At 37.0% G+C, this 19892-nt stretch overlaps 1 protein-coding gene across 1 annotated transcript in view; it reads left to right on the plus strand.

The window, feature by feature from the left end:
* The window catches only part of KCNH5 (potassium voltage-gated channel subfamily H member 5), a 250185-nt gene that overhangs the window by 33516 nt on the left and 196777 nt on the right, over positions 1-19892 (plus strand). The window contains exons 5-6 of the mRNA XM_059694117.1: positions 7626-7741; positions 12431-12823. Coding sequence (XP_059550100.1) covers positions 7626-7741; positions 12431-12823 — 509 coding nt within the window. The remainder of the gene's footprint in view (positions 1-7625; positions 7742-12430; positions 12824-19892) is intronic.

The following is a 19892-nucleotide window of genomic DNA, read 5'->3' on the forward strand; positions in this document are numbered from 1 at the left end:
CATTTTATTCTCTTCAATTATGTTTAAATTAGAAATTGGTGTAATAAATGAAGAATTTAAAAAACCCTTAGGAAAAGTTTCTATGCAATGTGTTTAATAATCTCTTAGAAGACTAAAAATTAAATGTCTTCCTTTTTGCATTTGGCAAACATTGCCTTTTCTTACGTCTTAAAAAAATTGGTATAAAAGCTTTAATCTTTCCAACTGTAATCATAATTGTAGAGAAATTGCACTGCTCTTATTTCCTGCAGATAAAATCACGTGTATATTACTATAGCTGCTCAGTTTCTGGTTAGCATCAAATTGCAAGGAATATTTTACAATGTGCAAATCATTTAAAGCATGATATAAATCAATTCACTGTTGAATTTCTGAAAATGTGTGTATTAAATCATCTCCTGAAAGAATGAATAAAGCATTCACATTTGGACCTGTCCTACCTGTTCCTATGCCTTTACTCATATACCCAGTGTCTAGGAAGTTTAGGATAAATTCAAATGTTATTTCTTTTTTTAAAAAAATATATTTTATTGACTTTTTACAGAGAGGAAGAGAGAGGGATAGAGAGTTAGAAACATCGATCAGCTGCCTCCTGCACCCCCCACACTGGGGATGTGCCCACAACCAAGGTACATGCCCTTGGCCAGAATCGAACCTGGGATCCTTCAGTCCGCAGGCTGACGCTCTATCCACTGAGCCAAACTAGTTAGGGCCAAATGTTATTTCTAATATAATAGTCTTCTAGTGGAATAATTTTCTAATTATGCTCATTTGTTTGTTTGAAAATTCAAAGTTCTTCATCCAATAGCAGCAGAATACCTGTTCTTCTCAAGCCTAAATGGAGTGTTCATTAGGTAGATCCCATTCTGGCCATAAAACATACCCTGAGAAATTTAAAAGAGTAGAAATCTTACAAAGTATATTCTTAGACAACAATGGAATTAAGTGAGAAATCAGTAACAGAAAGATAGCTAGAAAATTTCTAATGTTTGGAAATTCATACATTTTTAAATAGACCATGGGTCAAAGAAGAAGGCTTAAAATAATCAGAAAAATATTTTGAACTAACGGAAAATAAAACACAACTTATCAAATATGAGGTATGCAACAAACGTGGTGCTTAGAGGGACATTTATAACCTTATATGCTAATATTAGAAAAGTAGAATGATATAAAATTAATGACCTAAGCGTCCACCTTGGAAAAGGAAGCCAAAGAAGAGCAACTTAAGTCAAAACAAGCTGAAGACAGTAAATAAATCTTAGAGCAGAAATCAATGAAATAGAAAACAGAAAAACATTAGAGAAAATCACTACAATCCAAAGCTGATTCTTTGAAGAGGTTATTAAAGTTAACAAACCTCTAGCTAGGCTAACCTGAAAAATGGAGAAGGCACAAATTAATAATATCAGAAATTAAAGAAGAGCCATCCATGGACATTAAAGCATTGCAAAAAAATTGGTGTGTGTGTGTGTGGGGGGGCAGCAGGTTGGGGAAGAACGGGGGCATATGTAATACTTTCAGCAATAAAGATTAAAAAAATACTTCAAACAACTTTACAGCCACCACATTGGTAATTTAGTTAAAATGGGACAATTCCTTGAAGATACAAACTATCACAACTCACACTAGGGGCAATAACATTAATTGTCCAATAGCTATTAAATAAATTAATAGACTTCCCAAACAAGAAAATACCTGGTGCAGATGGTGTTACTGTCAAATTCATAGTCTCTTCCAGAAAATAGAAGTAGTGAGAACTCTTCTCATTCTATGAGGCCAGCACTACCCTCACACCAAACTCAGAAAAAGATAATATAAGAAAGGAAAATTACAGACCGATATTTCTCATGAATATAGATGCAAAAATCCTCAACAAAAGAGAATACAACAATGTATTAAAAGAATTACACACAATGATCAAGCGGGGTTTAGTCCACATATGCAAAGCTGGTTCAACATTTAAAAACAATCATTGTAATTCACTATATCAACAGGCTAAAGAAGAAATGTAATATGATCATATCAATTTGCATAGAAAAAGCATTTGACAAAACCCAACACCCATTCATGATAAAAACTCTTAGTGAAGTAGGAATGGAGAGGAAGTTCATCAACTTGAGAAGGGAATGCCTATGAAGAACCTATAACTAAGAGCTGATGATACCTATTGTTTTCTCTAATTTACACCAAGTGATGTCATGGCACAGCTAATGTTGGCCAAAATGAGTATAATACTTTCTCACAGTTTTGATCTGCTGAACATTAAAGGTGATGTCATTAACTTTGTAGCCTATCTATGGAAAATGAAAGTTGGCAGCATTTTCTGATGACATTGGGGGAAAGGGTGTAAATATTAAGGGTTGAATTTTATTTTTCAAATTAATGTGTCTCCATTTTCCTGCCTCCACCTTCATCTCTGCATTTGCACATCAGAATCACAGAGTTCTTTGTCAGGTGTAATCTCTTAAAATGCATAATCCATTCTTACAAAAAATGAATGAACTCCAGACAACACAGATCACTTGATTTTGAATAACGTGCTTGTTAGACATGCAAATTAGATTTTATAGGAAAAATCTGACCCCATTGTGGAAAGGATTCAACTATCTCTAGTGCCAGAATTTTTAGAGGAAGAGCTTATTTTGAATAGACGTTTATTTTGAGACTCCTCCACACTTTTCAAGCACATAACAGATTGCTGAAAGAAGTATTGCACAGGTAACTATGAATGGTGTATATGAGTAACTTTCTATTATTCATGCAAGTTATAAATTTAATATGAAGGATTCAACAGAGATAAAATATTTATCCCATGAAGTAATCATCCTACTATTGCTATAAAACTAGAAGTATGCAAAAGCAAGTTTAGGCAAAAATTTGTATCTTTCAACCTTTTAAGTTGAGTAAAGGGGACCATGGAACTTTTGGGAAACAGCAAATGAGATTTTGTGATAAGACCATAATATCGAAATGATTTGGGGCTAAAGAATTGAGGTTGGAGACAAGATTACTTTTCATTCAGCCGTGGGTTAAACAGAGTTACTTAACACATTGTGGACGGATCACAAGAATTCTTGTGTTTTCTGTTCTAAGGCTTGTGGCCCAATCACGAGAATTCTTTAAAAAGATATTAGCTTGCAAGAACATGGAATAAATAACTTCAAAATGCAATGGGTATTTAATTTTAAAGTGTGCCTTTACCATTTATGTAAAATGTTTTTTGTACTTGTTCAATAGAAACTTCTCGGGCCACTGGGTAAAGCAGTAAGACCACTGGTCCGCAATGTGTTAACATGAGCCTTTTCATGACTCTTCTAGGACTATTTTATTTTCCTTGTTTATCTATTTTATTCATTAAAAAAACCCAAAGTACAAGTTGAGCACACAGTATGGGACAAGCACTATTCTTGGTCCTGGAAATACAGAGTTCCTTCCCTCGTCTCCTAATAGGTGGGACAGACACACATATGTATAAAGTGGAAGTTTTCTTCTGATTGTTTCTATTTTCTCAGTAATGTAGGATTCATGATTATCAATTGAGAGCAAAGATGGAAAAGGAGTGAGGAAGTGTTAAAGGTGTGAGGAGAAAGGAGTAGGTATGAACAGTAATCTGTGAGTGTGGAGAAGAGAGTGGGCAAAGGCAATCTATCAGGTTTGTGAGTAGCACTGATGTCTACTTGAGGCCAGTAGTCATGAGTTTCACTAGTATCTGTGAACATAATTATGTGTTTTACTCCACCCGTGTTAGGCCAAAGGTGTACAGATATAGAAGTAGGTGAAGAGTTGGATTTAACCAGAGTTAGAATTTGGTCAGGTGAGTAAGATGAAAAGAATCAGCGAGCTCAAGGATCAGGGAGCAGGATCAGAAGGTCAGGGAATTGAGGATGCTTGCAAGAGAGTAGGTTGAGAGTATTTGCCGAGGATTTAGGAAATAGCGTTTTGGGATGCAGAAAGACAAGTGCATCCACATGCTGGCAAACCAGAACGCAACTTTTAATCCCAGAGCAAGGACATTTTACTTCTTATTGTGAAAAGGTGTCGAGATTGGAACAAGGGCCCGAGTCTGTTGAAGTTTTGCCAAAATTGATTGGATTGACATCAATCTCCTACTTCTGGTACTTTTTACCAAGAAACATATGGTTGAAAGACTTGAGTACACTGGCTAAATCTGAATTTTATTTCTGAATGGTATCTGGGATAGTAACTATAACTGACAGCAGCCAACTAATTTGAGTGTATCTCTTCTTCAAAATCAATTTTATGATCACCAAAACTTCATACTCAGTTGATTTTTGCCTTTAAAATGAATGGCACCAAGTGATGTCAACAATACCTTTGATTTATACCGTGATGGATGGTAGCAAAAACCATTGGAGAGGAAGGAAAGCAGTTTGGATGAAGTAGTTAATATGTGGCAGGAACTTTGTAGTCTTTATCGCACATTTCTATAATTCTGGAAACTATTGTTTTTATCTCATTTTACTGTTCAAGATCCTGACACTCAAGCCTCACTGATTTCCAATCCCATGTCATCTCTATGGCACTGTGCTGACTCATTCTTTCCAGTGGAAACTTATTGTTTGGGTTTAAAGATGTCCATTTTTCCCTACAAATTTTTCACCTTAATGGTATTTTCCCCCTGCTCTTCTTTTTAACAAACAAAACAAAACAATAACAACAAAAAAACCCACAACCCAAACCAAAACAAGCACAAGTTGAGAATACATTGGTTCTGACAGAATTTTACTGTTTTGAATCAACAGAATTTACTGAAAATAATACAAGGGGGCAAAGTGTTTTTGTTATCTTTTGTTCCTGGTATTGAGGTCTTGGAACTGTTGCTCAGGTAATCAGTCAGTGGGACTCAATACATCATTTATAATAATACAAAGGGGAAAAATTACAGCCAAGAAATCCATTCTGTTGATTAGCCATATGTGTTCTAAAAGAGATGGCTCAAATCTCTGCCCATTTATACTGTATAGTACTTTCAAACAGATTCCAAAATTGCCAAAACACTTACAGTGTGAAATGTCCTGTGCCAAATAGTTATGGCATCTTTGTGCCAATAATTGAGACAAAAATTTTCTGTAGGATGAAAATAAGGGCAAAAATAGCAATCTTCCCCTGTGGGAAGCCAATGATTTTCTTTAGAGAGGAAACAACAGATGAAATATGAGTAATTATACCATGTAGTCTCTTTGGCCAAGAGTATAATTGTTTACCTAAGCTTTTTTTCTTATGGATTAGAATCTTGTGTTGCAGTCCAGTAGATTGATTTAACTGCCTCTGCAACTTCCTTTTATTTTTAAGATTAAGCAGTCCATGACATAGAGGTTAATTGCAACCCAATAGAGCTAAACTAATGTTTTATTAAGAAGGAGTTGGCATCCTGAGCTTTTAGGAGAACAAATGTTCTCATAATACCATGAACAACTTACAGAGCAACTATTAGGCTCTTCATATTCATCTGTCTGTTCACATTATCCTGTATCGACCACGTCTAAGTAACATCAGCGAACTGTGCTGAATAATCAGTCACACAGTTAAGTCTCTGTAAAGGTGAGATCAGTAAATATATCTCTGGGAGAAGTTAGAACTGCTGATGTGTTTTTTTTCCTCTGACCTAGACAGTGTGGCTGCTCAACTTTTTCAAAGTTTGTACCATGGGGGTTGGTGACAGATCAAATGAACTAATTTATCTAATAACATAAGCAGTTCTAGACGTGTCCATGAGCACAGAAAGATAGGCCTAAGGAAGTTCACTGTGGCATTGTTAGTGACAGTGAAAAATCTAGAAACCACTGATAAGTGCATGAATAGAACATATGAATGATCAGGAATGAGCAAATGCCTAATTTTCTGAGATGATAAAGGTGGAGGCCAGAATCAGTGTCAAGTGGGTGGGTGTAGAGGTGGAGGGATGGAAGGGAACTGGAACACTGTCATGTTTCCTACGGCTTTTGTTTCTTCAGTAACTTATTTGACGAGGTAATCTGCTGAAAGTGAGGAGAGGCAGCTGGTAAAGGGGTCTTGAGAAAAATGATGACTATTTAGGAATGAGGATTACAAATAAAGCCCTGAACCTAGGAAATGGGGGAACACAAACCATTTGGTAATTTGTATTCTTCCATGTGTCATTGAACTTATTCCTTCAGTATATCTGCCGGGAGCCGGTCCATCCTTGCTGTTTCAAGGGACCTGGCATATATGGCATACGGTTCTTAATATGTTTGCTCACCTTCTTGGCGCTGTGTTTTAACCAAGGTCACCTCTCTGAGAAAGGTTGAATCCCCAGGTAGGGATTTTCCCCTGAAGTTAGGGAGGGGATGAAACTCCTTAACTAAGTGCCAGGCGGGTAGTTAATCAATTTAACTACAAACAATCATGCTTAAGCTACATAATCTTTACTCCCTGGAATGGAGATAAGAAACGCCCTAACCTTTGTAATAGAAATTGACAGGATTAGAATCAACTGGTATAAATACAGATGCAACAAGACAACAACAGACAGAACTCAGAACACAGAACTAAGGACACAGGGCTTGGAAGACAGGACCAAGAGAGACAGAGCCTAGGCACAGAACCTACACAGAACGTTCTCTAGATACAGAAGAACTTCGCTGGAGAGAGCATGGCAGGGGATCCTGGACAGAGGCTGGCCTCAGAGCCTGGAGATGGAGCCTAGCGAGAGAACATGGCAAAAGATCCTGGACTGAACCTGACTATAGAACATGGCAAGAGAACCTGACTAGAACCTGGTGACTGAACCTGGCTGGAGATCTGAAGCAGAACCTCTCTGGAGATCCAGACTAGAACTTGGCTGGAGATCCGGGCTGGAGATCCTGGCTAGGCTGTTGATCAACTGAACACTGTCTCCATGTCATTCCTCCTCATTCCTTCTTCGCCGACTCCGTCCACACCTTTGGGGACCCCTGGACCTGCTGGGGCAGGACCCCGGCACACAAACCATTTGGTAATTTGTATTCTTCCATGTGTCATTGAACTTATTCCTTCAGTATATCCTCAATGTTTTTTCCAAAATATTTTCTGGATAAACATTATTATACACAGGGGATGAAAATAGGCTGGTCTTTTAATCCAATACTCAGATGTACCAAGGGGTATAACATCACCTGTCTTAGAAATATGAAACTTCAATAAGTAGTGTAAGATTGATTTGGAAGTTTCTAAAAAATATTCAGTGCAATTATAATATTCAGTTGATGTAAGAAAGAGAAGTGACCACAAGGAAATATTTGAGTACATATTTTGCCAACATATAGTTACTATGATCTAAAGACGTTCTTGTCACTTTTGCCCAACAAAGCAAAACCATCCCTGTACAATGCAAAGGGAGCACAGAATTTTGTGGACAGCTAGCCATGCTGGCTACTGGGACTGTATTATAGATATGAGCAAAACTCAAAGGTCACACATAAAATTACTTATTACTTTACAGCCTCACTTGAAATATATGATGAGTCTAGATAGAAGTAAAATACTTTTGGTTGATACTTGTCATTAGTTCTGGATGTCATGTTATTTCTGAGATCATTTGAATATTACCAAGAATGTTGATTATGTGTGAAAAACTGAGACTTTCTCTTCTTATTTTTAAGGTTGGACCAAATTTGCCCGGTTGACACGGGCTTTGACAAATAGCCGAAGTGTTTTGCAGCAGCTCACGCCAATGAATAAAACAGAGGTGGTCCACAAGCATTCAAGATTAGCTGAAGTAAGTGTGAGATTATCTTTGCTTTCCAAGGTGGTGGTGGTGGTACATTACCCTCTTCCCAAATGATTCAGTATTGATATTTTTGGCTATTATTTTACAAATGCTTATCTGATAATTTATTTTTCCCTTACAGAGTTATAGACATTTCAGATATTTCTTTTTATTTTCTCTAACTTTTGAAATTGGAAAGCAGTTCATGACATCCCAGGTGATGTCTGTGGAGTGTGAGGTGTCCTTTGAGCAAATGAGATAGGGAGTTCATGCATTCATCCATTTCTGGATGCAGCACATACATATTGAGGGTTTGCTCTATACTTGGTACTCTGCAAAGGAGGTAGGTATGAAATAAGCAATGGGATCTATCATCAAGGAGCTAAAAACCTAGCAGAGGAATCTGGTAATGGGATCAGATAAATGTTATGACAGGTGCAGTGGGAGCACATGTGGGGCTCTGGAGAGGGCTACCTGAATGAGATGATAGCTGGGCTGAGTGAATCTTGAAGGAAAAATATAAGAGGCAGGTAAAGAGAGGCCAGCATATGCAAAGGCTCAAAATGAGATAGTGCGATGACTTTGAGAGTGACTTCAGTGTGGGTGAAGTTAGCTGGGGAAGGAAAGGTTAAGGTGGTATATAGTGAAACAGTGGTGGTTGGTGTCCCATATGCCAGGAAAGTGACATGACTGCATTCATGCTTCAGAGAAACCTCTTAATGGGAAATTGGTCCCCATGGTTTCCTTGGCAATCCCATATTTTTGTTGCATTAATTTAAAAAGGTTATTCTAAGAAGAGGGCCATAGATTTCACCAGATTGCCCAAAAAGATCCATGGCACAAAAATGTTGAAGAACCCCTGCTTGACCTAGTGGCTCTGTGATGAATGGGTAGAGAGGGAAAACCAGTTAAGAGTTTCTAGTGGACATTCAGCTGGGATGACCATGGCTTTAATCAAGGGATCCCGGAGCAGAAGTGGGCAGATTGCAGACACATCAAGATCAGAGTCAACATGTTTGTTGATAGATTAGAATTGAATGTGAAATAAGGAGATGAGTCCAGGTCAACTCCGTGTTGTTAGTGTGGACAACTAGGTAGATAGTAAGTGCTGTTGGTTAATAGAATGGTACACATAAGAGGAGGAAGAGAAGGTCTGGAGGTAATGATAACGAGTTCAGTTTTGAACATACTGAGTTTGAAGAGTCTGGCAGGAAATCTGAGTGGAGATTTATGGGTCAGGCCCCAGAGGGATATTTGGGCTTGCATTGGAGGCCTTGGTGTCATCTTCACAGATATGGCTGCCAAAGCCAAGGATTAGACCATGTTACTCAGAGTCAGTGTATTGAAACCAGGGAGAAAAGGAATGAGCACAGAACTCTGGGGCAGCTCAAAGCTTTGTTGTTCACGTGTCTTCTGTAATCATAATTTGTCTTCCTGATATGAAAGATGCCAAAAAAGCTGATCAAGGTACCAAAACTATGCTGAGCATTGACTGGGGATTCACAAAATATTCTGAGATAACTGAGAAAAGATAAATTAAATGCATGTGTTCATCAGTTTGTTCTGCTGGAGAAGGTGAGTTGAAGTGCACAGGAGTAACTTTCTTCATTAGCTGAAGGTATTAGTTTGGATTGGAGAGGGTTAGGAATTAAGTATGTTCCTTGAATTTAAAGGGTTCTGCACTTGTTCTTGGACCATAGCTGACAGAGGGACTTGTATTGTTTTCTGCTATAAATAGACCTGTTAGCTTGGGGAGAGAGTCATACTTTTATGAGCGGACATGTTTATAAAAGCCCAAATAAGACTTAGCACTAGATATTAACTGGTAATAATCATCACAATATTTTAAAAAAGATGATATGCAATTGGTACAAGATTTAAAGTAGATAATTAGATACAACTTCCTTTTTCAATAATGCTTGTTACTAAGTACTACTCATTTTTGAAGCAACTTTTTTTTTGGCCTTGAGTTGTCTGTTTCTTTCTACAAATCAAACTGAAGTGTAGGAGTTTGTTTCTGTGACTGCTGACTTTTATAGTCATGATTCTTTCTGGATCTTAACTACACCCTATTTAGAGCTTTCCTTTTTTTGTTAATACATTGGACAAGAACAAGAGGAAAGGGACCATGAAGAGGAAAAGGAAAATTTTCTACATTAATGCCCGAATCACTCATGATTTTTTTTCCTCTCTACATCAAGTGGAAAGTTTCTCTTCCATTGACAGCTCATCATTTTTACTTTTATTTTTGAGGAACTCTCATTCTGGTTTCTTCTCATCTGATTTTTTTTGCTTTGCTTTTTTGATTGTTGTTAGTTTCTTTATCAGTCATCCCTAATTCACAAACCTGAATCAGATACAAAACTACTTTCTGTCAGGACTTAGCCTTGGTTTCAGAAAACATACAAGAATAACAAGGTTCTCAATATATTTAGTCAGATATCCAAGGACTGACCCAGAACAAGCACCAAGTTAGCACAAAGATATTGTCTTTTCAGGTGTTCTCAGGATCTTATAATTTGCTCAACCAGAGTATTTGGACTTGCTGTTGAATTTCAATAGCTCTTTTACTTTCCCCAAGATATTTAAATTTTATTTTAACTCCACTGGGACATCTAAATTTGGAGCTGGTCTCCAGTTTCAGGGATCCTGGTCTCCATGAAGGCAATGCACCAATTTTCTAGATGCACTGACATCCTGCTGATTGGCTTCAGCTTCTCCCTTTCATACTAGGTAGAGGCAAACATACCACTGTCCATGGTTCTGACTCCATTAGCGTGAACACTCAGATATTCAGAGAGAATGTATCTGTATTGATACAAAAATACACCAGAAAACTTTATTTTATCTACCCCCACCTAAGGCTTATTGCTTAGGAAAGTACAAATGAGAATAAAGAGTTGTTACTGAACTGGTTTATAAGAAAGCCCCAGTAAGGGAGTTAAGATTAAGGTAGTGCTCTGTATGTGAGAAAGATAAAAGCTTAAGCATATAACCCTTTAGTTGTTGTTGCCATTCTTTCCCCTCTTCCTCTTTTTTTTTCTTCTTTTTTTTCTCCTCCTCTCTCTCTTCATAGCATTTTGGAATCACTTTATATATGCAAGTCACTGTCTGAAGAATGGGGTTCTGAATGTCTAAAGAAATAGAAGATAATGGTTTACTTTGGACTGTAAATTATAATCACTTGGAAAGGTTCTGAAAACCCACACAAGATTAACAATTATTTTCTGGGGTGGGGTATAGGTATGAGTGAGTATACTGTGCTTTAAAATTTCTTCAGATGATTCTAGTTTGTAACCAGATTTAAGAAATACTGTACTCAGGAGTGATCCCATTCCATCTCTAGAGGATACATCCTACATTATTCCTGGGTACCAAGCAGGGTGGATTTGTCTTTCTGTTAGCAAATCATGTAGGGCCCGCAACACTGTCAGAGCTCTGTGGGATGTTTGATTTCTATTAATAGTTGAAGGAAGAAATGAGCTTCAACTCCTTTTCACAATTTCCAAATTCTAGGTTCTGGAAAGCAATGCTAAATCCTGTTACCATGCCCAAGATTTCCCAGAACTCCACTCTTGCTCTGTCCTCTGCTTTTTTGGGTGTGTCTTTACTTAGACCTAATCAAAGTAAGTCAAGGTTCATATAACCTTGCACTGAAAAATTTTCCATTTGTCAAAAAGGTATGGAGAAGCAAACTTGAATATTTATTTTTTTTCCCCTAAAGGGAATTTAAATCTGGATAGGAAACAGTATTCTTTTAAGTCCTGATTGAAGGGAGAAAAGGAAAAGATAGGCTATAACATTTTTAACCCCCATATCACTGTGCCAGTTATTAGGGCCGTTGCTGAGTCCCACTCAACAACATCACCAACATAGGGTTCAGCAAGGCCATCAGAATTAAAGTTATGCTCCCTGAGGTGCTTAAGATGTGTGAATAACAGTGAGTCACCCAAATAATTGTTGGACAGTCAGTGAGACACATGTGATTCCACGCATACTGGCCAAGTGAGTGTGCAGAAGGCACTCCCAGAAGTGGATGTCCAGCAGTGCTGTGGTCAGTGTTGTTGTTGGAGGAGGCCATTGAGAAGAAGTGATCGCTGTTAGACCCTTAAGCTGGACCTGGGCAATTGGTCCCCTTCCCCTGTATGCTCTGTCCACCCTTCCCACAGTGGGAGCCATTTTCAAGGACATAGTCTTGAGAGAGCTCTGTGTTAAGAGCATCAGTACAGCGTGCATGACTGAGCCCAGTGCAGGTCTACATGTAAACTTTCAAGATTCTGGTGGGTAGGTGTAGAGATCTACTCACCTGCAGTCACCCAAGATGAGCCTTGTGCAGAAGTTCCCTTGCTTATTAAAACTGTCACCTACCATCTGGAGTGGTCTGCTTCTTTATTCGGTCTCTTACCCTCTGCATATGGTGCCCAAATTTCTGCATCAGTAGTTGGCCACTGGAGAAAAATCTGGATGGAGCAGCATTCAGATCAACTTTGGTAGAATGATTGGACTTGGGATGACTTCCTTTGAACAAACTTTGGTAAAACTCAGGAGAAGAAGGTGATGGAATAATAGGGCGTGATTGGCCTTGAAACCAGAAGTCATGATAATGGGCTGTGGTTTGACTGCCAGTAAGTTTGAATTCATCACTGACTGTGCAAAGATGTCCACATCACTTATATGTGCATTTTCTCTCTTTTTTAGGTTCTTCAGCTGGGATCAGATATCCTTCCTCAGTATAAGCAAGAGGCACCAAAGACGCCACCACACATTATTTTACACTACTGTGCTTTTAAAACTACTTGGGATTGGGTGATTTTAATTCTTACCTTTTACACCGCCATTATGGTTCCTTATAATGTTTCCTTCAAAACGAAGCAGAACAACATAGCCTGGTTGGTGCTGGACAGTGTGGTGGACGTTATTTTTCTGGTTGATATTGTTTTAAATTTTCACACGACCTTTGTGGGACCTGGCGGAGAGGTCATTTCTGACCCCAAGTTGATAAGGATGAACTACTTAAAAACTTGGTTTGTGATCGATCTGTTGTCTTGTTTACCTTATGACATCATCAATGCCTTTGAAAACGTGGATGAGGTAAGTTTCTCTCTCTCTCTTTTTTTTTTTTTTAACACGATGGATCATGTTTTGAGAAAATTAAGATAAAAGGAACTTGTAGATAATCAAAACTTCTTTGTAGCTACCAATGAGTTTTTATCTGCTTTTTCCACTTGATTTCTGGTTGAAAAGACTAATAACTAGGAAAATGGCTGAGGTTGGAAGTTGTGGTTGGGAGAATTGGAGGCTGTGGTTGGAAGAGGTGGAGCAGAAGAAAAACAGCAACATTGGAGTCAAATACAGTTCATGAAATGGATCATTGATTGAAAGTTGATTAAATACATGTATTTACTTTAGAAAACTGTAGCATTTTAAAACTCCAGATATCCATAGCTCTTTTGTTACCATATATACTAGATATATATAGTAGCAGTGGTTGGATTAACATAAGAAGAAAACTTTTGTGGCAAAGTAGTTTTGAATTTTTGCCTTTTTGGTTTCTTTATAGCTTTTTCTGTTAATGTATCTAAGTTTATTTTCAGTGAGAGACTGTATTAGATGTCTTCTGATATCTTGTCTAATTGGAGATTCTGCTAATTCAGTGTTATCCGCACAACAAAAATACTTAAAACATGTATATCTTAAAACAATTTCATCTGGAGTTTCTTAGCCTCTAATTTAATAGTGGATAATTTCAACTTGCTACACCAAGCTAATGCGATGCAACCAGTTGTCTCAACTAATAATATATAAAGGAGCCAGTATAGAATATATCTGTTATTAAAATGTGTTCATAATGATATTGCAAACTTAATTTCCCTGAAGATTCTATTCTGTCCTTGAAGACTGTCAAATGGAAAACTCTCCACTATGTTGTTGTTGCTGTTGCTATTCTATGTGTGTTGGGAGGTAGATCTAAACTTTTCTTCAGTGACTTCTCCCCCCCCCATAAAATTTTCTATTTTCAATCAACTTTTAGTATATTTAAAAACCTATTTTGCCTGAATGTTACATATAGACATTATATCTTGATACTGTACATGTAATGGTTAGTTTAAAAATTATGGTGAAAAAGGAATCATAGAAATTTATTTCCTAACTAGGGATTTTACCTATATCAAGCAATTAAAGGTACATTTATTTCTTTCCAGTTTGCCTTCTGGAAAGGGTTGAGAGGAATTGATTTTAAAATGTTATTCATGTGATAAGGAGATAATAAGCAGAATTTATATTAAACTCACTAAATGGATTAATGTATTAAAATTAATACATTCAGATTTTAGTTTTGTAGAACATAGACATAAAGATTTCAAAAAAAATAATCAAAGGATTGATTCAATTCATAGGAAAGAAAATACATTAAATACATTACATAATAAATGCATTTGGTATAATATATAAATACATCAGAAGATCCTCAGCCTCATTCATGTGAAGGAAAATACAAAGTAGAATAACAAATGCCACTGACATCCTATTTTTAGTAATCACATTGTTAAGATCAAATGGCTGCTAACACTCGAGGCTGGTGGGCACTGTGGCTAAGGAGGTGCACTGCCCACATCTCCCTGCAGGAAAACTGCTGCCTGGAGCACACCTAGTGTCCTGCAGGATCCGCTCCGGTTTGGGAAAGCCAGTTGTTAGCAGCTTTCAAACTCAGCATTCAGTGAGTCATCACACTGGCACACTGGTGGCTTGAAACTGCCCAGAGTGGAATATTTACACCCAGAAAGCTGCAAATGCTACAAATACAGACTTTTTTTTAACTTGCTGTAGAACTGGTTGTTCATCATTTACCAACACACCGCTGAACACAGCTGAGGACAGCTGCCGAATTTTCTGATCTGCTGAGGTTCACACATTGCAGCCACATTTCCCCAAGGCGATGAATTTCCCCAGTGACTAAGGATGGGGGTGGTATTATAATTCACCAACCCCTGATCATTGTAGAACTCCCCATTGAGCAGTTTTTGCTCTGGACTTCCCCTTTACGGGTACTGTAGTCTGAGGCTGTTGCTACCTAATCGTTCCTTCCCTTCTTACAGGCGTCAGAACTGCACCGTGGTCCTCCCTCCTCCCTTGATCCTTCCCAGGCATTTATTTCAGTAACATTTGTGCACATCTAACCCTGACTTGGCCTCACTCCCAGGGGACTTGAGTTGATAAAGTGATGGTGTGGGCACGCTCATACATTGCTCCAGGGAGTATAAATTGGTAGAACCTCTGTGAAGACTAATTGGCAATATTTGGTTTATAAAAGAGCAGAAGCTAGAGGAAGCTACTTTAAATTGTTTGGAGGATTCTTCTATTATTTGCTTCCTTTGTCACCAAACAGTAAGATTATGTACCTACCTCTTGGCTTTTCAGTTTTAGGTCTTGTCTTTGACTTCTCACTATGAAATTTGAGGTTTTAACCTTCTTTCCCCTCTTGTCCTCACTATATACATGCACTATTTCCATCACCCCCTTCTCACAACATAGATTTATCCTTTTGGTTCAATAGATAGTAGGTTTTTATATCATTAAGATTACAAATATGCTACTTATAACTACATTTCAGCTATGATGCTCTGGTTACTTTTCCTTTTATGTACTTTCCATTTTCCTGAGAGTTGCTAACTGTCTGTTTTTATCGTTTGCTTGTCACTAATCTCTCTATCAATTGTCTAAATCTCTCCTTATTATAATAATGAAAACAATATTCTATCAACATCATTTTCTTAAACAAGTATCTCTTCTTTCTACCCTCCCACCATATTGACAGTTTAGCTAGCTATAATATTCCAGGCTAGAGATCATTTCTCTTCATAATTTTGCAAGTCATAATGCCACTGGAGTCTACCTTCTAATAATTCTGTTAAGCAAATCGAAGCCATTGTGATTTCTGATCCTTTACACCTGACTTATTTTCTTTTTCTGAAAGTTTGGTGTATCTTTTCTGTCGCAGAGTTCTGTAACTTACTCATGAAATGCCTTAGTGTGCATCCATTTTCATTAGTTTTCCTGAGCACTGACTGGGTGGTCTTTTCAATCTGGAAAGAGCATGTCTTGATTTCTTCTTATGTTCTTCACCTTCTCCCCCTTTTTCTCAGTTTTTTTTTCTTCCAGCAATCCTTTCATTTGGATATTGTACCTACTGGACTAGTCCTATAATTTCCTTCGTTTTTGTTCCCCTTTTCTATTTCTCAATGTTTTATCTTTTTGCTATATGTTCTGGGAGGTATCCTCAATATTATTTTCTAAGTTTCTTTGTACCTAATAAAGTTTTTTTTTCTTTTTTTGCTTAAGGTCTATTGGCTTGATACTATTAGGGGGATGGGGGACAATACGGGGATAAGGACACATTCGTAATACCTTAATCAATAAAGGAAAAAAAACTAAATTCAATTTGGCATGTATTTCTATCCGTTAACTTTTTACCATTCTGGATTATTATACCGTAGCTGTATTTTTTATAAATAGTCTATAGATTTTGAACATCTCCCTATTGGCAGATTTAATCTATGTAAATTTAATGAGCTGAATTACCCTTTAATTTACCTAGAGGGTATATTATTTTCCATTTTAAACTGCTTTTTCTTTGCTTTTCTCTGTGTTTTTGATTTTAGTTTTCTTCCTCTCTGATATGTTTTGGGTTGATTGAAGTTTTCTTTAATCTCCTGGGTCTCCCCACTGGTTTGGAAGTTTTTCTAATTGATTACTCTTAACATCAGGACCAATATTTTCACATCAATATTTGACGTATCGTTGTCTTTTTTCTTCTCAATAATTCAAGGAACTCTGTTCATTTTCTCACCTTTCAAATTTTTATTGTTTTGTACTTTGGTTCCACATTGTTTTTAACTTTCTCTTTTTAGTTATTATATTATTGTCTTATTTAATTACAGTATTTATTTAGTGTTATCCACATGTCTACCAGTTTCTTTGCTGATACAATTTTATATGTTTTTGGCCTTCTATTTTTAGTTCAGTTCCTGTAGGTTGCCTCTGCATTATCTATTACATAATATCCAACTTTCTGGAACATGGTTTTTACAGGAAGCCTTCTTACATTATCCCCAAGCAACTCCAATGAATATCTTCACCATATTTTATCTTTACTCATGTGTACATTCACATATTGAAATTACTTTTGTTTTGTTGCTTTATGTGTGTTCATGAGCACTGTACCAGTTGTCTGGTGACCTGGGTGTTATGCCTTCTCTAGGACATATTTGTTGTGAATGGTTTCTCTGGCTGTCAGTCCTAACTGTAAAAAAAAGAGAAGGAATGCCTGACTGACTTATATCACAAGGTAATTATAAGGAATAAATGGGAAAAGAGACATGAGTGAATTTTGCTTGTAGAACTCTTCCTGTCTGAGGGGATATTATTATTTCATTTCTGTATGTTTCTTTCTTCAGCTTGATTACAAGCCCTGTGGTGGTGCACAATGTGGTCCATCTCCTTGGTGATCCTTTTTGTGCTCTGACTACTTAGTGGTGACTCATTGACTTAAAGCAATGAAGTGTCAGCAAGGTTTAGGAAATTGTACAATGACATAAAACAAACTAGAACTTAGCAGTGAGGAAGTGAGCTAATGGTGGCTTGGGAAAAGGCGAGTGTGAGTCTGAAAATCACAGTGTGATCCTTTAACATGATGCAGGTCCACAATGACTTAGAGGCCTTAATAACACTCTTTATTTTCAAGACTGTCTCAATTGCTGTGCCCACTGAAGGTAATTTGATTTACCAGGAATTCATGAACTGGATATGTGACTTTTTAAAAAAGAGAACTGGGAGGCAGGGAAGACAGCGTCCATTAAAGAAAAGCATTCTGTTTGAAAAGAAGTAATGCGGATTTCCTCGAAACCATAACAGGGTAAAAGATGTTGTCACTCTGCATCCAAGCAATAGAAACAAGCTGCCTCGTGGAGTGCATTTGAAGACAGCTCTGGGAAGTCCAGAAAGCGTGATTTCTGGGAGAGGAGAGAGAGCCGAGTTAGAGAACATCAGAAAAAGATGGGGAAGCTGCAGGTAACAGGCTGTTTGGTAGCATAATTGGGCTTAGAAAACATACTTGGGGAATTCAGAGGACAATGAGTGGTATCTGTAAGTGGTAAACATGACAAACTAGGTCAGTACAAGTGGCAACTGGGAAAAACATAACTCCTCATGCATTGTTTCAGGAGGCAAAATAAATGGGTCAGTGACTGCAGAGTGGAAATACATAAAAATATTTCTAATTTTTCAGAAAAGCTTATGGTAAGTAATTTTCTTTTTAAAAACCATTTACACTATTACAGATGTCCCCATCCTCCTCACCCATTACACTCAGCCCTTGCTCTCTCTTCCCTCTGACCAACACCACACTATTGTCTGTGATCTATGGGTTGTGCATATACAAGGTGTCCCCCCCCAAATGTATACACACTTTAACAGCTGATAGCTCAGTTTTGAAAATGAAATGTATTTTAATAAATATTGCCTTTATAATTATCCAAAGTGTGTGTATACATTTTTTTGGGATATCTTATATGTTCTCTGGCTAATCCCTTCACCTTCTATCATCCAGTCCCCCCTTCCACCTCCCCTCTAACAGCTGTTGACCTGTTCCATATGTCCATGCCACTGTTTCTATTATGTTTGTCAGTTTATTTTGTTCATTAGATTCCACATATAAGTGAGATCACATGGTATTTGTGTTTCTCTGACTGGCTTATTAATAATTTTAAAAATTTTAAATGAATTATGCTGGTCAAGTGTCTACCTGCATCAATTCATTTTAGCATATATGTTTACATTGTACATTTTTATTTCTTATCTAATCATCAAAATAAGAATTGTAACTCAAAGAAGCTAATTATGTTTGTAGATTTTAATGACTTTTATCAGCCTAGAATCTTTTTGTCCCTTTCATTGAATCTTAGACCCTCTTCCAAAATAGTGTTAGAAATTGCCATTCAATACAATTTGATTGCCATTTTTTTCCATTAAAGCTTATAGATAAATAATAAAACAATGTTGGAGTGGTATAGGTAGGAATTATGTATTTTTTTAGTTTTTCTAGTTTTAATCTTATTGAATCCATAGAAACACTGCCCAGTCTACCTTGGAATTGATTGATTTTTCTTATCTGTGAATTTGCCTAGCTGGTAAGGAACTTTATATTTAAGGGCAATTTTAGGTTCACAGCAAAATTAAAAGCAAAGTATAGAGACTTCCCATACAGAGTTTGCCCCCATACATTCGTAACTTCTCTCATTATCAACATCCTCCACCACATCTATTAATTACAATTGAACATACATTGGCACATCATTATCACCCAAAGTACATTGTTTACATTGGTGTTGTACAGTCTTTGGGTTTTGACAAGTGCTTAATGATATGTATCCATCATTATATTAATGTACAGCGTACTTTCATTGCCCTAAAAATCATCTGTGTTCTACTTATTGATTCTTTGTCCCCTGAACCCTAGAACCACCTGATCCTTTTACTGTCTCCATAGTTCTTCCTTTTCCAGAATGTCATATAGTTGGAATCATACAGTTTGTAGCCTTTTCAGATTGGCTTCTTCACTTAGTAATATGCATTTAAGGTTCTTCCATGTCTTTTCATGGTTATGAACTCATTAAAAAGAAAAACTACTGAATAATATTTCTTTGTCTGGATGTACCACAATTTGTTCAGTTTGTTCATCCAATTACCTACTGAAGGATATCTTAATTGCTTTCAAGTTTTAGTAGCTATAAATAAGCTGCTATAAACATCTGTGTGCAGGTTTTTGTGTGGGTATAAGTTATCAATTCATTTGGGTAAATATCAGGAATATGTTCAGAAACTGCCAAAGTATCTTTCAAAATGGGTGTACCATTTTGTATTCCACAAACAATGAATGAGAGCTCCTATTGGCCCACATCCTCACCAGCATTTGATGTTGCCAGTGTCTGGATTTTGGCCATTGTAATAGATGTGTAGTGATATCTCACTGCTATTTTAATTTGTAATTCCCTTATGATATATAAGGTTGGACATATTTTTATATGCTTATTTGTGATGAATATTGTCTTTGGTCATGTGTCTATTTAGATCTTTTGCTCATTTTGTAATTATGTTGTTAATT

Source organism: Myotis daubentonii, chromosome 1 (assembly GCF_963259705.1).
Source record: "Myotis daubentonii chromosome 1, mMyoDau2.1, whole genome shotgun sequence".
NCBI classification, from domain to species: Eukaryota; Metazoa; Chordata; class Mammalia; order Chiroptera; family Vespertilionidae; genus Myotis; species Myotis daubentonii.